We start from the raw sequence: 19,290 nt of genomic DNA on the forward strand, positions 1-19,290 counted from the left end.
AACACCCTTTCCGATTTACCTGTCTTCAGGCAACCCCCTCTGCCAGAAGCACTTTGTTTTTCCAGGGTGGAGGAGTGAGAAGGAGCCAGAACCTGGCTGCAGACAGCACCATCATGCAAGAACAAGTTACTGGCAGATGCTTCTTCCTCCTCTATCTCAGGGGAACAGTGCTGCTGCTGCTGACTGTTTTACCTAACACTCCACGATCACTTTTAAACTTTTGCAGAAAGCATCCTTTGAGCAAGCCCGAGACAGCAACTAGAATGCTTTCTTAGGAGGAGGAGAAAAAGAGTCTTCACTGTAGTGAACTCCACATGGGACACCCACCCTGCCCAGTCTGTGTGGTGTGCAGGGGCAGGGGATGGTACAGCGAAAAGGGCTGTGCCTGCTGGCCTCCGTCTCTCAGGAAACACGGTGAGAGAACGCAAGGGGCAGCTGCTTTCTAGTCAGGTCCAGACATAAAATAGGCACTGAACACTTCAGAAGCGACAGCAGCCCTGGCAATCTGTAAAAGCACAGACAACATTACTGGCAGAAAAACATACACTTAAGGACTCGTGTTCTGAGGCCTAGATGACAGGTTTATGAAATTAAGTGCCTAAAATTTTACTTGTATTAACTGAAAAAAAAAAAAACCCACGCTAAAAATGAGCACAGTTTGTATGATCATCTGGGACTGTTCTTTCAAACTAAAGGTACCCTCAACCATGGCAGCTCTCACACAAAGATCAACGGCAGAATCTGAGTGGAAGAATCCCAAGGGGCACCTCGGTGGTTTTGTAAGCTTTGTAATATGGTCTCCCTATGCCACAGTACTTGGCTGACACCACAGAATGGCATTAGATAACCACGACTGTGTATTGCTGATAAGATCAGTTTTGACTTACAAATACACACAAAAATACCAGGAAATTAATAAAAATTTGATTTTCTAAATAGATGTCTTAGTAAAACTTAGTGCTGAAAGTTTTTTCACCAAAAATTCAACTGATTCAGGCAGGGGAATTGATTTGCATTAAAAATTCCCATCAGAAATGCCAAAGTAGTTTTCATTCCAAAGAGATATATAATATCATTTTCTGGTTTAAAAAAAAAAAAAAAAAAAACAAAACATTGAAAAGTTTATTCCATACTGCATTTTTAAGTCTATACAAATTCTCTTCTAAACATTCTCACAGGCAACAATTATGAGTATGTATTACATCAGTTACCAGTACCGTGCAGCAACTACCATCCATTTGTATTCAGTGTTACTAGGATACAGCCAGATGAAATGCCTGCTCTCGAACACTGAAAATGTTCAAGAGCAGGACTCGCTCTTGAACAAAACTGAGTAGCCCAAACAGCAAAATTTCAAAATAGCACCAAAAATACGACATTCAATTCTCATATTCAATTTTAATGTAAGTTAGATGTTGAGGCACACTGTATCGGTTTATGGGATAAAACTAAGTGCAATCTTAAATTTCATGGTTTGGTGCCTCTCATAACACCTCATGTCTGCCCTGACTCTTAGCAGTGGCACCACGGAAGAAAGGATGATTTATCACTTGCTATTGGACAGAAGCAAATCTAAGAAAATGGTGAAAGTGCTTGTTCGCATCAGTCTCTTACACTGGCCAGTTCATTTTAGTATTCTTAAAGAGAAAATTTAGATGCAGTATTTTTAATTCAGCTTTGATGTTCCACAGGTTTTTAAGAAATTAGGTTAAAAATACAGGTTTTATCTGTTTGTATTAACTTCTGTTTGTATAAAGCTGTACATTAGAGACTGAGGTGAATCAAATCACCTTTTCTCTGGCAGGCTTATTTCCAAAAAGCTACTTCCTTTGATATCACAGAAGAGGGAGGCAACGAGAGCAAAGAAAGGGAAGGTCAAACATGCATTCTGTTAATAGGTACAAAGTAGAGTGGCACATGACTCATCAAATAGGCACTCTAGAGTTAGGTATTTCTTCCCCGTCACATTTACTTCCTTTAAGAGCTCCTAAGGGTTTCTGTAGTATTTTGTCCTTACAGTTTTAGGAAAAAAAAAAAGTAATGGGGCAAATAATTCATCTCCTGCTTTCATGATCTGCTCAGTAACCATAACAATACGGCCCAAACTTTGGTACCCAACAGACTGCGATGCAGAGTGGATGAGTGGATAAGGGGCAGCTACACTTTCATCTTCTGCCTGAGGAGGTAAAGCCTTGGGACTCCACCCTCCCTTTCAGAAAAACTGATCCTGTCATCATGAGTGCACAGAGCTTGGGAAGTCTTTAAAAGGGAATACATGAGCCCAAATCATACCTCCTATTGCCCAAACTTGCAAATTAGAACAACAGCTCAAACTGAAGTTTTCCTCTTCCTTGAGCATGCAAAGGCAAAAGAGTCAGACAGGGTACTGGTCACATCCCATTTCTCCCATCAACATTAAACTGCTTTGTTCCCACAAGCCTGAAAACCTCCTCCAGCAGCACTGATAGGAGGCTCAGCAATATTGGGAATGAAAAGTATACAGGGAAAAGAGGGGGCAACACCTTAATCTTGGAGGTTGGACAGGGCAGTTTAGGAAAATCTAAAATGCCACAATATAGACATTGAAAATAAAATGCAACCAAAAGCAACAGGCACTGGACTCCTGCTAAAAGTTAGGGCACTGATACCACAAATGAGATGATAGTGCTTTACTGTCAGTGATACTACAGTTATGCCATAAATCTTCTATTTCACTTATTCATTTAAATTTGTAAAAGATATCACATCATCTCTGTGCTCCTTGCATAAATGCACAGTGTAACAGTTTGGATATTTATATTTGGATTAAGAATGTTACAGTTTAATGTGTAACTGAAATGATTAATGTTTAAACAGCACATTTCTTCCAGTTGTCAAGTTATTATTAAAGGCAACTTGCAAATATCCCATGTAAAAATGACAACTTAAGAGCTGGTGCTCACAGATGACTCAAGTTTCTTTTCAAGCATTGAGGATTTTAAACTCACCTATTTTTTTGTGTCTTTGTATTCTCTCAAAGCAACCAGAGCTTTATATACTTTGTGCACGTTTTTCATAGGTTATGAAGAGATAACTGTGATATCACTCATATTGTCCACATTAAAGTATGTAGCTAAATAGGAATCATTCATCAAGGGACAAGATAAAGAAATTTTCCAAAGTTGGCATTTGGAACAGTGAGCACATCTTTCTTCACTTATACATATTTAAATACCAGGAGATGACCTTTAAAGCGAGATACATTCAATCTGTGGCACTCTTTCTCCATCTCACAGCTGTTAGGCTACTTCACATTCTCAGCAAAAGGGGAATTATCAAAGGAACCTGAGGAATGTAAGTGGAAGGTTATTGACGCATAATGTGTGGGGCCTCCCTCCCTCTTTGGCTCTACCTGCAGTATTTACACCTGCTCAGCGTGCAATGGCTACACCAAGCAGGGGAGAACCAGAAGCCTGTGACTGGAAGAAGCAAGAGTTGCATCTTTAAGTCAGATCTAAAAGTTTGCTATTGCTAAGTTCCATTAGCCCAAGAAATGAGATCAACCCTCACCACAAACTAGGAAGCAGTCAGATGTCCTTTCTTACAATCTTCAGATGCTTAAGATACGTAGCTACTGCAAAGGTAATCTCATCCCACTTCTGGGGAGCAAACCACTTGGTTAAAGTCAAGCATACCTTTAAGTGCTAAGCATGTGTGTAAATCTTACCAGAACTGGGATTCTGGTCCTCATTACACCTCATATGGTTAAGAAAAAACTAAATAATTTTTTAGTAATCTGAATAATTATTAGAAAAATAAAAACCAAAAGAAAAAACATCTAAAGAGCCACCAAAAAAGAAAGGTGGGAAAAGGAGGTAAGGACATATAAACTAATGATGTGACATTAAATAAATATAGACTTATTATTGGAGTGCATCATTGTCTGTGAGACACCAATTAGATAATGGCTTACACTGCACAACGATTTTGAGCGGTTAAGCAAAGCAGAAATCACAGAAATCATGGTAACCTTTGACTGAACATTTTACAAACTGTTGTTTTATGTAGGCACAAAATGCCAACCGGGTCATTAAAAAAAATTCTGAAACTTACCCTCTGGCACAATTATGATTGCAATGAACCACTTCCTTTTCACCTTTGGTGGCTACACAGGAGGCATAGCCCTTTCCCAAGTTTTAGCCCTTCAGCAGTTATGTTCTTTGTGGAAGCAAAATCAGATCTTTCTCAAGACTTACTACTCAAAGTCCTCTGTTTTAACAAAAAACAGAGAAGTCCCCCAAATAAAATAATTTTTACACAGATGTACAGAGGAACTTATAGAAAGAAATCAGATTGTAGGACTAGTGGCACCATCAGTTAAAATTGCCTGACACTGACTATTACATGGTCCTACTGTCAATGCTTTGTTTTTGTTTAATTGTTGGACTGAAATTTGATAAATATATGCCTTTCACAGGCTGGAGGGGGAGGGCAATCATCTAAAATGAATCTATTCCTGAAAATAAGCAAATAAACTGTTAAAAAAAAATCCAGTGAACTTTTCTTCGAAAAGCTGTTATTCTTCCAAGTTTTCTAGAGGAGATAACTTACATTTGAAAGTAGAGATGCCCTCTGTTCTGAAACAAACCTCTGTCAGCATAATTAAATTTCAATTTGGCTAAGTAACAGAGCTCTGGAAACGCATGCATCTTACACACTCACTAGAGAATTCTTGAAGTTAGACAAAGAATTCCACAAGCTGCCAAATCACTAATTCTAAAATCATTAATCAGCTGGGGTTGGAGTTGGGGATTGCCTAAGCAAGCTGTCCTGTGATGCTCAAGGATGCTCAACATTCAGGTCAGAAAGTACTGGAAATGAAAACAAGAAGGTTGTCCTTTCTGTGCCTCAGTGAAAGATAACCAGATGTTCCACTCTGATTTATCCCACTATCCAGATCTCTCTCAGACCTTCTTCGTACCAAACCTTTGTCTGGTAGCCAGAATGTTCCCCCTTTCAGCCCTAGGACTGTGTTCCTTAAAACACAGACACACATGAGCAGAAAAAAGACATCCTTTCTTCAGCTCGCCTCCCAGATCACACAACTCAAAAGAGAAGAACTGTTCCCAACTGCGGCATCAGGCCAGCAGAGGCACTTCATTCATTATGACTCAATGTTACAGGCATTCTCCATGAGTTCTGGTTTGTTGGACAGATTTCTTTGTCTTCCAGAAAAAAAAATCCAGTCACCTTACTTTAATGCCCTTACTAAAACACTTTTAATCTACCCAGTTAGACAGTGATTATAACATTACACAGCTAAATGATATTTTTTAGTCTGCATGTAATAAGAGGTACAGTTTTTAAGGATAAATGTGATGAAAACTAAGATTAAGTTTCACTGAAGCATCTATGCTATATAAGAATTTTAGGAACCAATTGAGTAGTCACCTTAACACCTCTAAAGGTCTTAAAGGGTAATACCATTTATTATGGTTGATAAATTGGATCCCACACAAGCTTGATTCAAGTTTGTCCTTCTTGTCAACTGATATGATAGCAAAAGCTAGAAAGATAATTCTCTTGCTTTAACTCCATTTCAAGTATATTAAGACTCAATTTCTCTGAAAATAAAATCTTGCTTTGTTTTGGTTTAAAGCTTTTTTATGGTACTTTTTCAGGGCAGAGAGCCATTTTGAGAAATGTATGACAAACCATTTTGCCATTTTAATAAAGGAAGATATTACTGATAGAGAAACAAGAAGAAATCAGAGTCTCCAGTAATCTTTACAGATGTAGACCATACCAGCAAAAGACGGTGTAACATGCTAGCGAAGCAATGAAAAGTTGCACTTGTTGAAGTTCTGGTCCGAGAATGTGCAAAATGAGGACCAGCAATGCTTTCCTTTATACTTACTCCCTCAGTAGAAGATGTATAAATTAATTATTTTAAGATGAGAATGACAGGAGGCCCTAATACTCCAAGGAGTTTTGGCTTAATGCATCCTGCTCTCATTACCATTACTTGGATAGTAGACAGACACACAAGTTGAAGCAAGTTGAAAGTCTTTAAAGGACTGCTGCTATGCTTTTCACATTTGGATAAAAGCTGGTGAAACCTGCAGATCCTCACATGATCTCATTAAGCATTTAGCCAGAAATGACCAACAGACAAAGACTCTAAAATCTCGACCAGAAATGTAAGATACATTCAGATCAACTTTTGATAAAAATACAATTTTAAAAACAGGGTTGCAATGGTACTTACCACATGGCAAAGAGTTATCCTCTTCTACTGTCTTATTATAGACCCAATCCTCCTTTCTCCAGCGTATAACACCACTATCTTTGCAGTCCTGAGATTGCTTTATATTTGCTTTATCCCACATTCTGAACATGTAGAGCTCCCCAGTCATACCCAGGTCAGGCGACACAGCTGCACCTGGCAGCTTTGAACAGCCAAGTAAGAATCGCCCTTTTCCAGGGAAACTAATTTTCCCAGTAAGTTTTTTGTTTAGTTTTTTTGTTCCATTTATGAATAACTTCATCTCCTCGTCTTCACTTTTCCACTGGATACATATTTCGTTCCAAGTGTTTTCATGAAGTCTTTCTGTTGTATTTATTTGATTTCCAAACAACCATATCCCCAATTTGCCATGATCTCCTGTAAGTCCAAGATCATACTTATTTGCAGAGAGATTGCTGTGAGATGTTTCTTGACTGTATACATATGCTGTCCAGGGACTATTTGAGGAATATAGCTTGAGGCGCACACAGACAATGAATTCTTTCAAGGGACGCAGAGAAATTCTTTGTGACATAATCCAAGGATCTTCACATGGAGTCTTAAAGACAGCTTTATACGGTCCTAGGAAATCCTCCTGATCTACATAAAGAAAAAGTGATATGTAAAATTATTTTGTTTTTTAAAGGATCATCTATATGAATGTTATTCTTCCACACAGCACTGTTCCAAAGCATTTACCTAGGGGGTTTCAACAACACACTAAGAAACAACGTTGTATCCTTCTCTTTTGCTTTTTTTGTGGTGGGGAAGCAGCAAATTTGGGAGTCAGTCACTAAATCCTAGCTGCTCATGAAAGCTTGGAAGTAAAACTCATGCACAAGTCAAAGGATGACCATGTAGCTCTCTAAGGGCAGCTCTTAAACGACACGTGGGAGGCAAAAAGAGAACAGATCCTGGTTCCTGTTCCCAGAACTGCACAAGTATTTTGCATTTAATAGACACTGGATAAACTACAGAACTGGAACTAGAAGAAGGAACTATAGCCCTTACTGCCTTCTCATGTTCCAGCCTTGCATGCTGCTTCTCCGAACAAGATTATGCTTCTCCATGCCATTTTTTTCCAGCCCTAAGATTCTTAAATCCTCTGCTGCACACTGGCAGAGTTTCAGCAAGAAAGGTAGAAAATAACCATATTCTAGAAGAGAATGAGTTTAAGCAATTTCAGGAAATGTGTTTTGGAGACACAGGTTTATTTTAGATTTAATCCCATCCAGCCCCCATTCCCTGTTCTCTACCAGGGCATTTACTTGCAGAGACATCTGCTCTGTGAATCTCAAAGCTACTAAGGCACTGAGATGACGGCAACCTGGAATTCCACTGTGACAGCAAATAGAATTTTAGGTGTTAACAGAAAATTGACTACACCAAACAAGGTATCAGGCTTTGTCAATGCTGCTAAAACAAGTAGTGCCAGGGAATGCCATGGAACTTGATCATAACTGTTAAGTTCTTGTAGGTACTTCATTTCCTCCACTGTCGCAGTAGAGGAAAGTACAGGTTTTTGTGGCTGTAGATATAAGCTCTTTAGAGCTGACCCTTATTTTGTGGAAAAATGCACATCCCAATCATGCAATCATTATCATGACTGCTTGCTTTATGGTGCACCCATCAGCAAGAAAATATATCCAAACTAAGAAAAACTCCTATGGGACATGAAATGGAACTACAGAAAAACGCAACAACCTGGTGGATGCTCAGCCAGTACAAGAGAACACAATACTGATCCTTTTAAAGAGGCATTTATTTATCAATATATGCAGAGCTTTTATGTACCCTCCAGAAGTATTATGTGATTGATCATGATCGGTCAGGGTTGGACAGCAGGAAAAGATTGGTCAATATAGGAAGAAAGCTTTTCCATTAGCTCCCCCATGAAAAGATAAATTTCTAGGCACCTTGGAAAGTAACAAGGTAGGTTACATTCATAGTTCTAGTTAGCTGTCAATGTCACAACCAGCTCTTCTGTGATCTTCTCAACCAACCAGAGCACCAGCTTTCATCGGGACAATTCTGAATCAGGAATGTGTTCATCTTTTCTGTCTCTGGACCACAGGGCTCTCAAATTTCTTTTTCAATAGCAACAAATTAAAAACAGGAAGACATTCCTAACTTCCAAGTGCAGCTTCATAGGTACAAGCTATCAGAAAAAGTTCAAAACACAAAATATATCAATCCAGTTTCATGGAAAGTCATTGATAACTATTCTTGTTGTATACTATACAGGTTGAATTAGGTGAAAACCCTAACTAGTAGACAGTGGTTTCTGAATAGCCAGGTAATACTTAGTATGGTTCTACAGCAAAGGAGAATAAAAATACAACTGACTCAACAGCAAGCAGTAGAACTACTTCCCCTCTGCCCAACCCTAAAGCATGAATTCACTCACCAAGTTTGGCCATTTGTCAGAGCCTAACAGGCAAAATCTGGTATACTCAGCTAAGAACAGTTCAGCACAGAAAACTAGTTTTCAAAACATGACTTAAAAGCTGGGGTGAGGAAGATTGGGTGGGAGGTGGAAGTGTCACAGAAGTGAAGATTTTTAGATACAGACTCAAATGTACCTACCCTTTTTAGTAAAAGGATTACTACAATTAAAATAGATCTTCTACCTTCCAGTTTGGACAGATCATAAGGAAACTGATTTTATAAAGGAAACAGCTAGCTAGATATACAGTTATATGCCAACACTTCTTGCAAAGTCTCTCCAAAGAAAAATAATTGCTCAAGTCTTTCATTATTATGCTGATGGTTTTGAAAGATTTGATGCAGCTACTGTTCCTCAGAGAGTATACATCAGAAGTATACTTGCACATTTCGTACACCCTCCAAAATTCCTGTAAGCAATCTTGGGTGTGCAGAGATGGCCAAAGTGACCAGTTAAGGAAGTCTCCTGACATAGCTTCAAAACTTGAAGTCACTGTTAACTATCTAGATTGGAAGACTGGAAGTCCATTCCTGAGCAAAAATATTAATCAAAACTTGAAGTACCATCAGCAGACTTGATTTTGGAAGTGAAAAAATTCTGAGAGTGTCTTGATTTCATGTTAAGCATTAAATCAGTGTTTATGTGCCAACAGTGAATTCATTAAAGGGCTGAAAAACCTATTACATTCTTTAGCGGAGCTGACACTATGAAGTTGTCAAGGGAGCCACAGTGGACATAAACTTGCAATTGGAAACGGTCTTAAGGCAGGTAACCAACAGAAATTATGCAAAATTAGATCAAACCTGCTGATGATTCTCCTAGTCTGCTCTGTATTATTCAAAAAGACTGTTGATGATAAATATGCAAGGCCTGAGGAATTAATTTAAACTTGTAAGAGTTTACTTAGAGAGGTCTACTCTTCTGGAAACTGGAAAGTGTGGCCCACTTTCCTTCAAACATTTAAAAAAAAAAAACAACGAAAAAACTATGCCAAAAAGGGGTGCCAAAGTTAAGAGAATAGAAACTAATAGTATCTGAATTGTTACAAGAGAGGCTTGGAAAATTCTGTATGGTTACTGTAAGAATGATGAAAAACCATAAAAGAAATCATAGCCAGAGTCAGAAAATGCAGTTTGCTGTTCCAAGTGAAACACATGCAGTACAGCATTAAATTAATTATCAACATCATCTTGGCTAAGTCTGTTTCATGTGAATGGATGCAATGTAATTGGAGATGACATTACTTTAAAGCTTTTGGAGTTAATCATCGCTTATTTTCTCTAGTAATGTAGTACTTGTGGGCTGCAGCCCACCATTGACCACAGAACCAAAGAGCTGTACCTGGCTGTGCTCTGACAGCGGCATTCCAAATCCTGGCTTACAATTAGTCCCCTGGAGTCCAGACAATACAAATCATGTTCAGAAACCTAGCCATGAACATACCTTTATCACCACAGCACAAAAAAGGTAGCACAGTAGAAAGAATGCTCAAAACATCTCCAGAATAAGAAAAATAAGCAAAAATCACAAATTGGAGTCAAGGAAACTCCATGCACTAGTAATTGTGGACTGACCTTTCAATGTCATTTGCTGTATTCAGGCACTTAACCTCTTTCAGAAATGCAAATTGTTCTTAATATATTTATTAAGAGCAGTGTAAAAGATTTAACAACACGTTCTGAAAATAGCAACACTTCCAGTTCAAAAAAATAGCACGAAACTAATTTGTTGTGTTATTACATATTGTGTTTACGTTCTCTCCTCATCCATAGCTGGAAAAAAGTTAATACCGATGATATTTTGTGAAAACAAACACTGTAAACATAGGTTTTGTATATACGAAGTGCTAAGAAACCAACCATTTCATTTCTTGTTAATGACAGTTTTTCCTCTTGATTTCAAGAGGGCAGAAACTTGCCTGGTCTGAATATATTGAAATGTCCCATTCATCAAGACTGATGCTATTTATCTGGAATACCAACGCTACATAAATCAAGAAAAAAATTGTCTTACCTTTGCCTGCTGCAGCTAGGAACAAATGAAGTAAAAGGACTGTTAGAACAATCCTGAATCTCAAGAAAATGTCCTGTATTCTGCCAACACAGCAGTGCTGTTTTCCCCAGGCAACCATTCTAAAAGAAAAAACAAATAAATAAACCACAGTGACTAGAAAAAGTGCAGGTGTGCAGTATTTATGACAAATTATATTTCCAACCCAAGAGTGTAAATCTTTTTAACCCTGTTATACTATTGGGTATACATCATACAGAAAGGCACAAACACTCTGTATGTTGCCAAGTCACCAAGAAAGAAAGAGATGTTTGCTGAAAGGAAGAAAAACAAAACAAAACAAAACCCCACTCAAGCTCTAATTCTCCAAAGACTCACAAATACATCAGAACACGCCCATGAGTCCTTGCACAAATAAGGCTTTCAACACTTGAAAAACAAACAAACAACAAAAAACCACACATAAAAAACCAAAACAAAACAAAAAAACCCAAAAGCAGCCAGAGAGCAAGCTTGGAGAGCTTATGCAAAAGCTTTGTTAATCTCAGTAAGTATATAGAAAGCATCTCTTCAGTCCCCTACCCACAGGTTCTATCACCTGACATTTTAATATCAATACTATGAACTCCTAAGGAAGAATCAAGAGTTTGATTCCCGATCCTCCCGATCCTCATCTTACTCTCAAGGCAAGAAGCTACTGCAAAAAAATGAGAAATGCCACAAGTTCATGGAGAGTACCAATGAAAACTTGGTTTGCTCACATTTCTTCCTAGTAGTGGTTGCCTAATGTGAGGAATAGGACATAGTGGTGGAAAAATAAAATGCCTCCTACTGGAAGAGACAATGTTCTGTGAAATGATACAGTTTTTTTAAAGAGATCTTTTCGAAAATGTGTATCTTCTGAATATTTTGCATGCTGCAAGAAATGTTAAGTGAAACATTCATGTGCTTTTTGCATGCATTATGTCTTAATTAAAAAGGTTTAGAGATACATAGTTACAAGTGATTCTATAATTGATGGTTGAAACAAATGCAAAGCAGTAAACACTATGTATTTTTTATCTTTAATGTATGTTTATCTTTTATGGTAGACCAGAGCATTCTGCATGACACCAGAAGTTTAAATTTGCCATCAGAAGTTCGATGAGTGTGTGAATGTGTTGGTGAGCACTCATACCACTCACAAACTTTACTGCACTTTTGTACACGCTGTATAAGGCTGCAATAGGTTCCCTTCTTTTCAGGCACTGTAAATTGTGAACTCTTTCTGGAGTCATAAATTCGTGTTAAGGTTACAGCTAAAATATATTTTTTGCAAGAATTCACTTTAATGTAAATATTTATTAGTATAAAATGGTTACTATGGCTGAACTCTCCAAGAAAAGTGCTAGAGTAATAAACTGAGAAACAGTAAAGTTACTGGGTAATTGACATTTTGGAAATTGATTAAATGCACATGCTAAGAAATTATACACATATAACATTGTAATATAGAAAACATAAAGCAAAGGCTTTTTAAAAATTTGAGCACTGCAACATGATTGCCAGACAGTGTTTTCAATAATTACACAGTATGCCTTATTTCTAGCAGAAAAATAAGATCATACTGATTGCATTGGAACAGACCCATCTGGATGATGGCGCATACTGCTTCCACTTTGCTGATTCCGGATGATACATTTAAAATTGAAATACACTAAGGAAATAACAATCAAACTGTGGCAACATCGTCAATGGCATCTGCATGGGTGCTGCAGATGTTAACCAGCAGGAAGAAAGGCTACTGACAAAAGGAATGCAAAAATCAAGCATACAAAAGCTGAGAGAAAATAAATGTTATGCTAAAACAATGGACATAGTTAATACACACAATCCTATGCAGGAACATACCAAAACCACACAAAGACAAGGAAAAAAAAAAAGCAAGAAATCCCACAGGCAGGCTAGCTTTCTGGAGATTCACAGGAAACATATCCAAACCTGTCTTGAGCTTGCTTCTCTTGAATGCCTTAAAACCATGTATTAATAAAGTTGTTCAGTCAGTAAACTAAGTAGCAGAACTACATTAATTATCCTAAGAACCTGACAATGAAAACTGTCATGAGTAAATATATTTGACAACTTCAAGGTTTGTGCATCAGCAATATAATTTACTGGGGTTAAAAGAGAGATGGCCATCCAAAAGTTGTTTCCTTTCTTTGTTTATTCACACTTCCCAGTCTAGTCTCAAATTAGGTCACTTCCAAGCAAAACCAAGCTGCACATCTATTCCTTCATTTTATGGGGAAAGCTCTTCTTTTTATCTATAGTGATGTATTTCTCCAACAAATCAAGCACAAATTCCAGCATCCCTTGCCTTTAGTACCTAGACATCGAGAGCTGAAATGTGAATGGGATGGAGCCCAAAACCACTCAGCGGCACTCACAAGTTTAGCCATCGATGCTGGTAAGTGCTGAAGCAAACTGCTTGCCCTGTCACACATTACACTGATTCAGTATGCTCCTACGTTCCCTGCATTTAGTTTCCACCTTAAGCCTCAGTTCTGCAAAGGGAAATATATGAAATGAGCTGAGTAGGACAAAGGTTTACTCCCGTACCATCAAGCATATTTGGTCTGATAGATCTCATTAGACAATCACCTTAGTGCCCCATCCACCAGAAATAACAACTGCATTCCAGGAGCCTAAATTTGAGGGCAGGAGCCAAGAAATACCTAGTTCTGACTCCAGCTCTGCCTGAGCACTATGTAGCCCCGAGGAGTTTGAACAGACCTTCCTCTAAATCTTTTTTAAAGATTTTTTTAAAGAAAAAGCAAGATGTACAGTATGATTTCATCCTATCTATTGAAATAACGATCATAGGATACATTCCAAAACATTGGGCTATTATGTGTCTATTAAATTTAAGTCCTTCTTTAAATTGGGATTCTAAAGCTCTACTCTTAATAATCATCCTGAAAAGCAATGTAATTGTAATATATAGTTGTGGACATTATAGAATTAGGCATAAGTAATTTTTTTCATTTGTTATTTTGTTCATGTGTTCAAATGAATATTTTTATTGTTCATTACAATAGATGAACACAGTATGACTCAGAGAGCTCAGCATGAATCTGCATAGTTTTTGCAGTACGATGAAAAATTTTCATTTGTCAATCAAGCAGATCTAATCAAGTACAACAGCTTCTGAGCACAACTGAACCACCCAAGTGTCAGAAAGAATTCTGTGCACAGTCTACAGGTAAAGATATAACTGTCTGTCTTTACTTTCTCACTTACTATTCTCAAATAACAATTGAGTCACTTTTATTTAGAAACAGCTAACTGTCTGAAGTAGAAGATAATAAATTACTTTTCTTTATGGCCAGTGGATAAAACAGAAATTCAGAAAATAGAAAGTAAGGGCTCAGGCATAAATCTGTTCCCTCTTTTTTGCTCTCCATTAAGGGAGCTCTTTTTACCAGTGACAACCCTGTAGCATTGGTACCCAGGTTTCACAACTTTTCACACCATGTCATTAATTAAAAATTGAAACTACAATTGATAGAACTTTTCTTAAATTAACAAACATACTTTGAAAAATTAGATGGTTGGTTTGTATGTTCTGTTATACATGTTGCAGCTCTTCTTTAATATCACGTTCTCTCGAAATTAAAGATGTTATTGGAAACAAAGACAGGAAGATGATATGGCTTGGACGAGGCTTGAACAAACTGGTCTAGTGGAAGGTATCCCTGTTGATGGCAGGGGGGCTGGAACTAGATGATCTTTAAGGTCCTTTCCAACCCAAACCATTTTATGATTCTATATAAAGAAGAGTTTGTATTCTTATAATTAGTATTAATTAGCTTATGTCATGCTATTTTATTAGTTTTTTGATGGAACTGTCCTTCAACACAATGGGAGTTTTACCTGCCTAAAAAGAACAGAGTTTCTGCAGGAGAAGTTACTGAAATCTAACAGGTTGACCAAGACAAACATGGTGACAAGGAGCCTGCTGCAGAAGGACAGGCAGAATGGAGGGATGAAGGTCAGTAAGCCAACAGCAACTTACAAGAGGAGGCAAAGACGACTGTTAAAACCAAGGCCTGTAAGCCTTTTACCATGTTCACTCTGCTGTACCCAGCTCTCTACCTCTGAAAGACGAGTAACATTAGTTGATGTTTAAAGCCCTTCCGCTAGCTAGTCAGTCACAGGCATCCACCGTGAAAGGACTTTGAGGTGAACCAGGAAACTGGGCTTGTGTTACAAACACAAATGGGAGGCAGAGGAGATGGAGTCTATGCCTCTGCAACGAGCCTCAAGGATGACTGCACGATGCAGCTCCACTTCAAGTGCAGTGTGAGAAATGTGGACTGTTTTCCAAGTGTGCACCCACGGGTGACATATCAAGAGATACAGGGCTTACCTTAATCCACTGCTTGCCTTGTTTTACAGTAGATATATTTTCAACAGGCTTAAAGCCAAAGAAAGTGCAAAACGTAAGTGCAGCTGCTCTGTACTGTAGTATATTTTGTTAAATCACTTTTTGAAAAATACATTCAAATTTTACAATTCCTGTTGAATATATCTATTTACTGGCAGTCTTTAAAATTTAAAAAACTATTAGTTCTTTTATGCCAAGTTGTAGCCAGAGCAGCTTCTCACTGCCAATGTATAAACTGTCAGTAACAGAAACATATGTTGGAAACTATGACTTCCAGCAATCAATCATTTAGTTCTCACTATGCAGTCTACTGCTGCATTTCAAGCTGTTTTGTTCAAGTCACACTTACTTCATCCATAGTATTTGAGGCTTATTTTGTCTACTTTTGTATTATCTCCTATTAAAATCTTGGATTTTAATTAAAAAAAAAAAATCCCGTATTTATAGAATTTACTGCTGAGGAGGGGGGTAACAACGAATAGTAAGCTACTGGCTGCTGTTCTGTGACAGTCGGCGTTACTGAAATCTATACCAGGTGATAAAAGGCAAATACTGCCCAAGTATGAGAACATCTTGATGCCTTTAATTACTTTCAGAAACATAACACTGTAGACTCCTTCCATCAGCCCCTTATATTTTCCAAACTGGAACCAAAATGTAGTAAAATTTTTATGTTATTTTTAAATTTTGTCTGAAGCAAGTTAGATGTAATAGGGAGGACACTTATGTTGGAAAGTCTTATGTCACTGTGAATTTTGGCACATACAGTATTCACTGACTTAACAGCAGAAGGAGCACCACTGATTTAAAAATGTTGTTCCATGGGGTTTATTTAATGTGTTTTTCCACAAAACAGTAATAGGATTATTAGTGTCTGATAATAGCTTGGTTTTCATTCATTTTCTCCAGTGCCTATCAAAGGCTGTAAAACAAAGCATATTACGTTCTACAAAATTTAGTTACTTTATGTAGAACACCAGCTTTTTCTAAGGCTGCAATGGTAATGTGTGGAGCTAGTTCAAGAACCTTCCAAACACATCCTCCTGACATAAATCTTTACTGTTTTCAAAGGTGTTAAATATTTCACTTTTTAATAAGTTGGTTTACAGAGAGCAACAAGTCACTTAGTTACAGACACCAGTCTTCTGCAAAACTCACAGCTCACTGGTTCAGTCCTTAACAGAAATAAACAGGAGGAAAAACTCTCTGAGAAATTCGTTCTTTTGTTTAATCTTTCAACTGCTGTAGGATACTGGTATTAGAAAGACTTTTTAAATTTTATTTTATTTTACAAATCCCAACGTGTGAAAGCCAAGGTCTGCTCTCAGTTCAACTCACAGATCTCCCCCTAGATTAGTGTAAAAGTATAAGCTTAATCTGTAAGGTTTATATAAGTGGATTCATGAGTGTAATATGCTATTGCATGGCTCTCCATTACAGACCTCGATGCCAAAAAGCACTTTTAGTACTTAATTCTTTCCAGTAACTTGTGTCATTGTATATAGGGCAAAAATGGAATATGGGACAATTTCAAGCAAGTTTTTGTTCCCTTTTATCCAGTTTGGCAACCTCCTCATATCCAGCAGTCACCTGGGAGATGAGCAAGAGCCCTCTTTCTAGCTCTTATAAAATGTCTACACTATCCAGGAAATCCTCTTCTGCATTGTGTATTGCCTCGAGAGAACGGTATTATCCACACACTCTAGTAAATCTTCTAGAGCAAACTAAAAAGTCCTTCAGTTATAATACCTGAGCAAGATTCCACTTCAAAAGTACTGCTGAACATAAGAAGCAGAGATGCAATAAAGTAGTTATGTTTGTCACAAGTCTGGTTACTTCAACTACAGGCAGGTTTTTTACATTTTCATTAATAATACTTTGGGGAATTGAGGTTTATTGGTTTCCTGGCAGGGGGGGGAATAACAAAGGAAGTGTTCTGCAGAGTAGAAGACTGAAAGTACAACAAAGACTACATTTAGAAACGTACACATAGAAAAAAGATTAAAGGAATGCTAGACATGCACCTTGAGCCCTGTAAAAGGGATGAGGAAGGGTGTACAAAGATAAAAGCACAGGAAAGTAGATAAAAACAAAGTTTTGCAAAACCTTTATATTTGGTAATAGGACTTGAATTTGATGCAGAAAGAGGGAAGGAGACTTTTCTAAAGCTGTAATATTCAAACCAGTGAACAATGTAAGCAGGCTGTAAGGAACCAAGCGAGGGCCAGGCATGCCACAAAGAAAGTTCAGCTCATGTTTTCAATTCTCCTATTTTTCAAAAATGAGACCTGCAAATTTATTTGATCTTATTGTAGGGGGGGGGGGGGGGGGAAAAAAAAAAAAAAAAGGAAACAGTTGTTTCTGCTCAGTTTACACTTTCCTTCCCCACTCTCCTTTCCATGCTCTCTTGGCTTGAACAGCAGCATTCCCCCTCCTAAAGTCTGAAAAAGGAAATTATATTGTGATTTCACCCTAAGCTTTACTTTATGGACTTAGCAGGTCTCTTGGATCTTGCACTTGGAGCTGTTGAAATTTCTCTGGAAGCTAAGAAGCACAACACTCTGGAGTTTTTTGTTTGGTTTTTTTTCTTTTGTTCTTTTAAACAGTCTCAGACTGTTTTAATCAACAGCCTAATGACCAAAATTAGTAAGTCTGTACCAAAGAAACAAAGCTCATCAGTTTTGAAAGATGGATGCACTGAAGCAAGCATTTTCCAGAGCCCCACTACAACTCTGATTAGGAATACTGCATCACTACCGTATACAGCTGAAGGAAATACTGTCACTTTGGCATCTCCGTCTTCACACAGGGTAGATATTTGGGGGTCCTCCATTAAAACATTCTAGGAAATGGGATTAAGTCAGAACAGCATTCTGGGCTTCTTTAGCACTGCTCCTCCTTTGCCTACAGTGCAAGTCTATGGAACCCAGGGGAAAGGAGATGGCATCATTGCCAGGACAAGCCACGTGATCACTTGTTAGGGAACGAAGGGGACACAAAGTTCCAACTGGAGCCCACATTAGACTAATACAAGCAAAGCAAGTTAGTCAATGGCAATCATTCTTAAACATTTGAAAGTGGACACACAAAAGAGTAGATGACTCCAAAGCAACTTCAGAATAATTTATTTAAACCAGCACCATTTCTGTGTGCAGCCCCCACAAATTATCAGTTCAGAAAATTTACTTCATACAACTACACTCCACATGGCTTCTTTCAACGTCACCACCTCTATAAAAAAAAGTGATTAGCCCTCTTACAAATGAACCACAATGCTGACTTGCTGAAACAGAGATAAGGGGGGAAAAATAAAGCATTTTTTAATTCAAGTTATATGAATACTTTGACTATGCTGTGAATAAGTAATGATGGAACAAAGTCCCCTAGATTTCAAAACATTAAGTGACAAGTATCAGAAACTCATTCAATCAGCTTATGTCCATAATTAATTTGGTGCAAAAGAAACAAAGATATTCAAAGTCTGGTTGGGAACTCAGAAATTAAATGTGGAATTTGGCAACATTCACAATCAGGCATGCCCAGATGTCTATTAAATCCAGGCAGAGCACCACATTAATTTTTTCTCTAAAGAATTTAAAAGGGATTTCTAAGATAATATTTAAAACACTAAAAGAATCAGTAAAAAGATGTTGCACATCTTTGTTTCCATAATCAGCACACTCGCATTACTCCTTTTCTTGCTAGCTCTACCATTTCTAAATCATAGAATTGTTTGGTTGGAAGAGACCTTTGAGATCTATGATTTCTAAATGTGTCACGTCTTGTCAAACATGACGACTTCTGGCAAATCTGCTGATGGATCTCTTAGGCCTTAACTCTTCAATGATTCCTTTAAGTAACACCATAAATGAGAATATACACAGTGCTTAATTTGTGAGTAGTTGTTCTTTTTTTGGCAACTAAGGCAGCACCTGAGGTACTCATCTCACAGAATCACAGAATGTTCGGGATCGGAAGGGACCTCAAAAGATCCCCTCGTCCAATCCCCCTGCCGGAGCAGGAACCTAAATGAGATCACACAGGAAGGCGTCCAGGCGGGTTTTGAATGTCTCCAGAGAAGGAGACTCCACACCCTCCCTGGGCAGCCTGTTCCAGTTCAGAAAACAGAAAAAAATATGATAA

At 37.9% G+C, this 19,290-nt stretch overlaps 1 protein-coding gene across 1 annotated transcript in view; it reads right to left on the reverse strand.

Annotated features, from left to right (window-relative positions):
- ADGRG2 (adhesion G protein-coupled receptor G2) overlaps positions 1 to 10,842 on the reverse strand; it is a 44,749-nt gene extending 33,907 nt beyond the window's left edge. Inside the window, exons 1-2 of the mRNA XM_010176805.1 lie at positions 10,725 to 10,842; positions 6,248 to 6,865 (exon numbers count right to left, since the gene is read on the reverse strand). Coding sequence (XP_010175107.1) covers positions 6,248 to 6,865; positions 10,725 to 10,842 — 736 coding nt within the window. The remainder of the gene's footprint in view (positions 1 to 6,247; positions 6,866 to 10,724) is intronic.
- Between the last annotated feature and the right edge of the window lie 8,448 nt (positions 10,843 to 19,290).

This window comes from Antrostomus carolinensis, unplaced genomic scaffold (genome assembly GCF_000700745.2).
Source record: "Antrostomus carolinensis isolate BGI_N321 unplaced genomic scaffold, ASM70074v2 scaffold12311, whole genome shotgun sequence".
Lineage (NCBI taxonomy): Eukaryota > Metazoa > Chordata > Aves > Caprimulgiformes > Caprimulgidae > Antrostomus > Antrostomus carolinensis.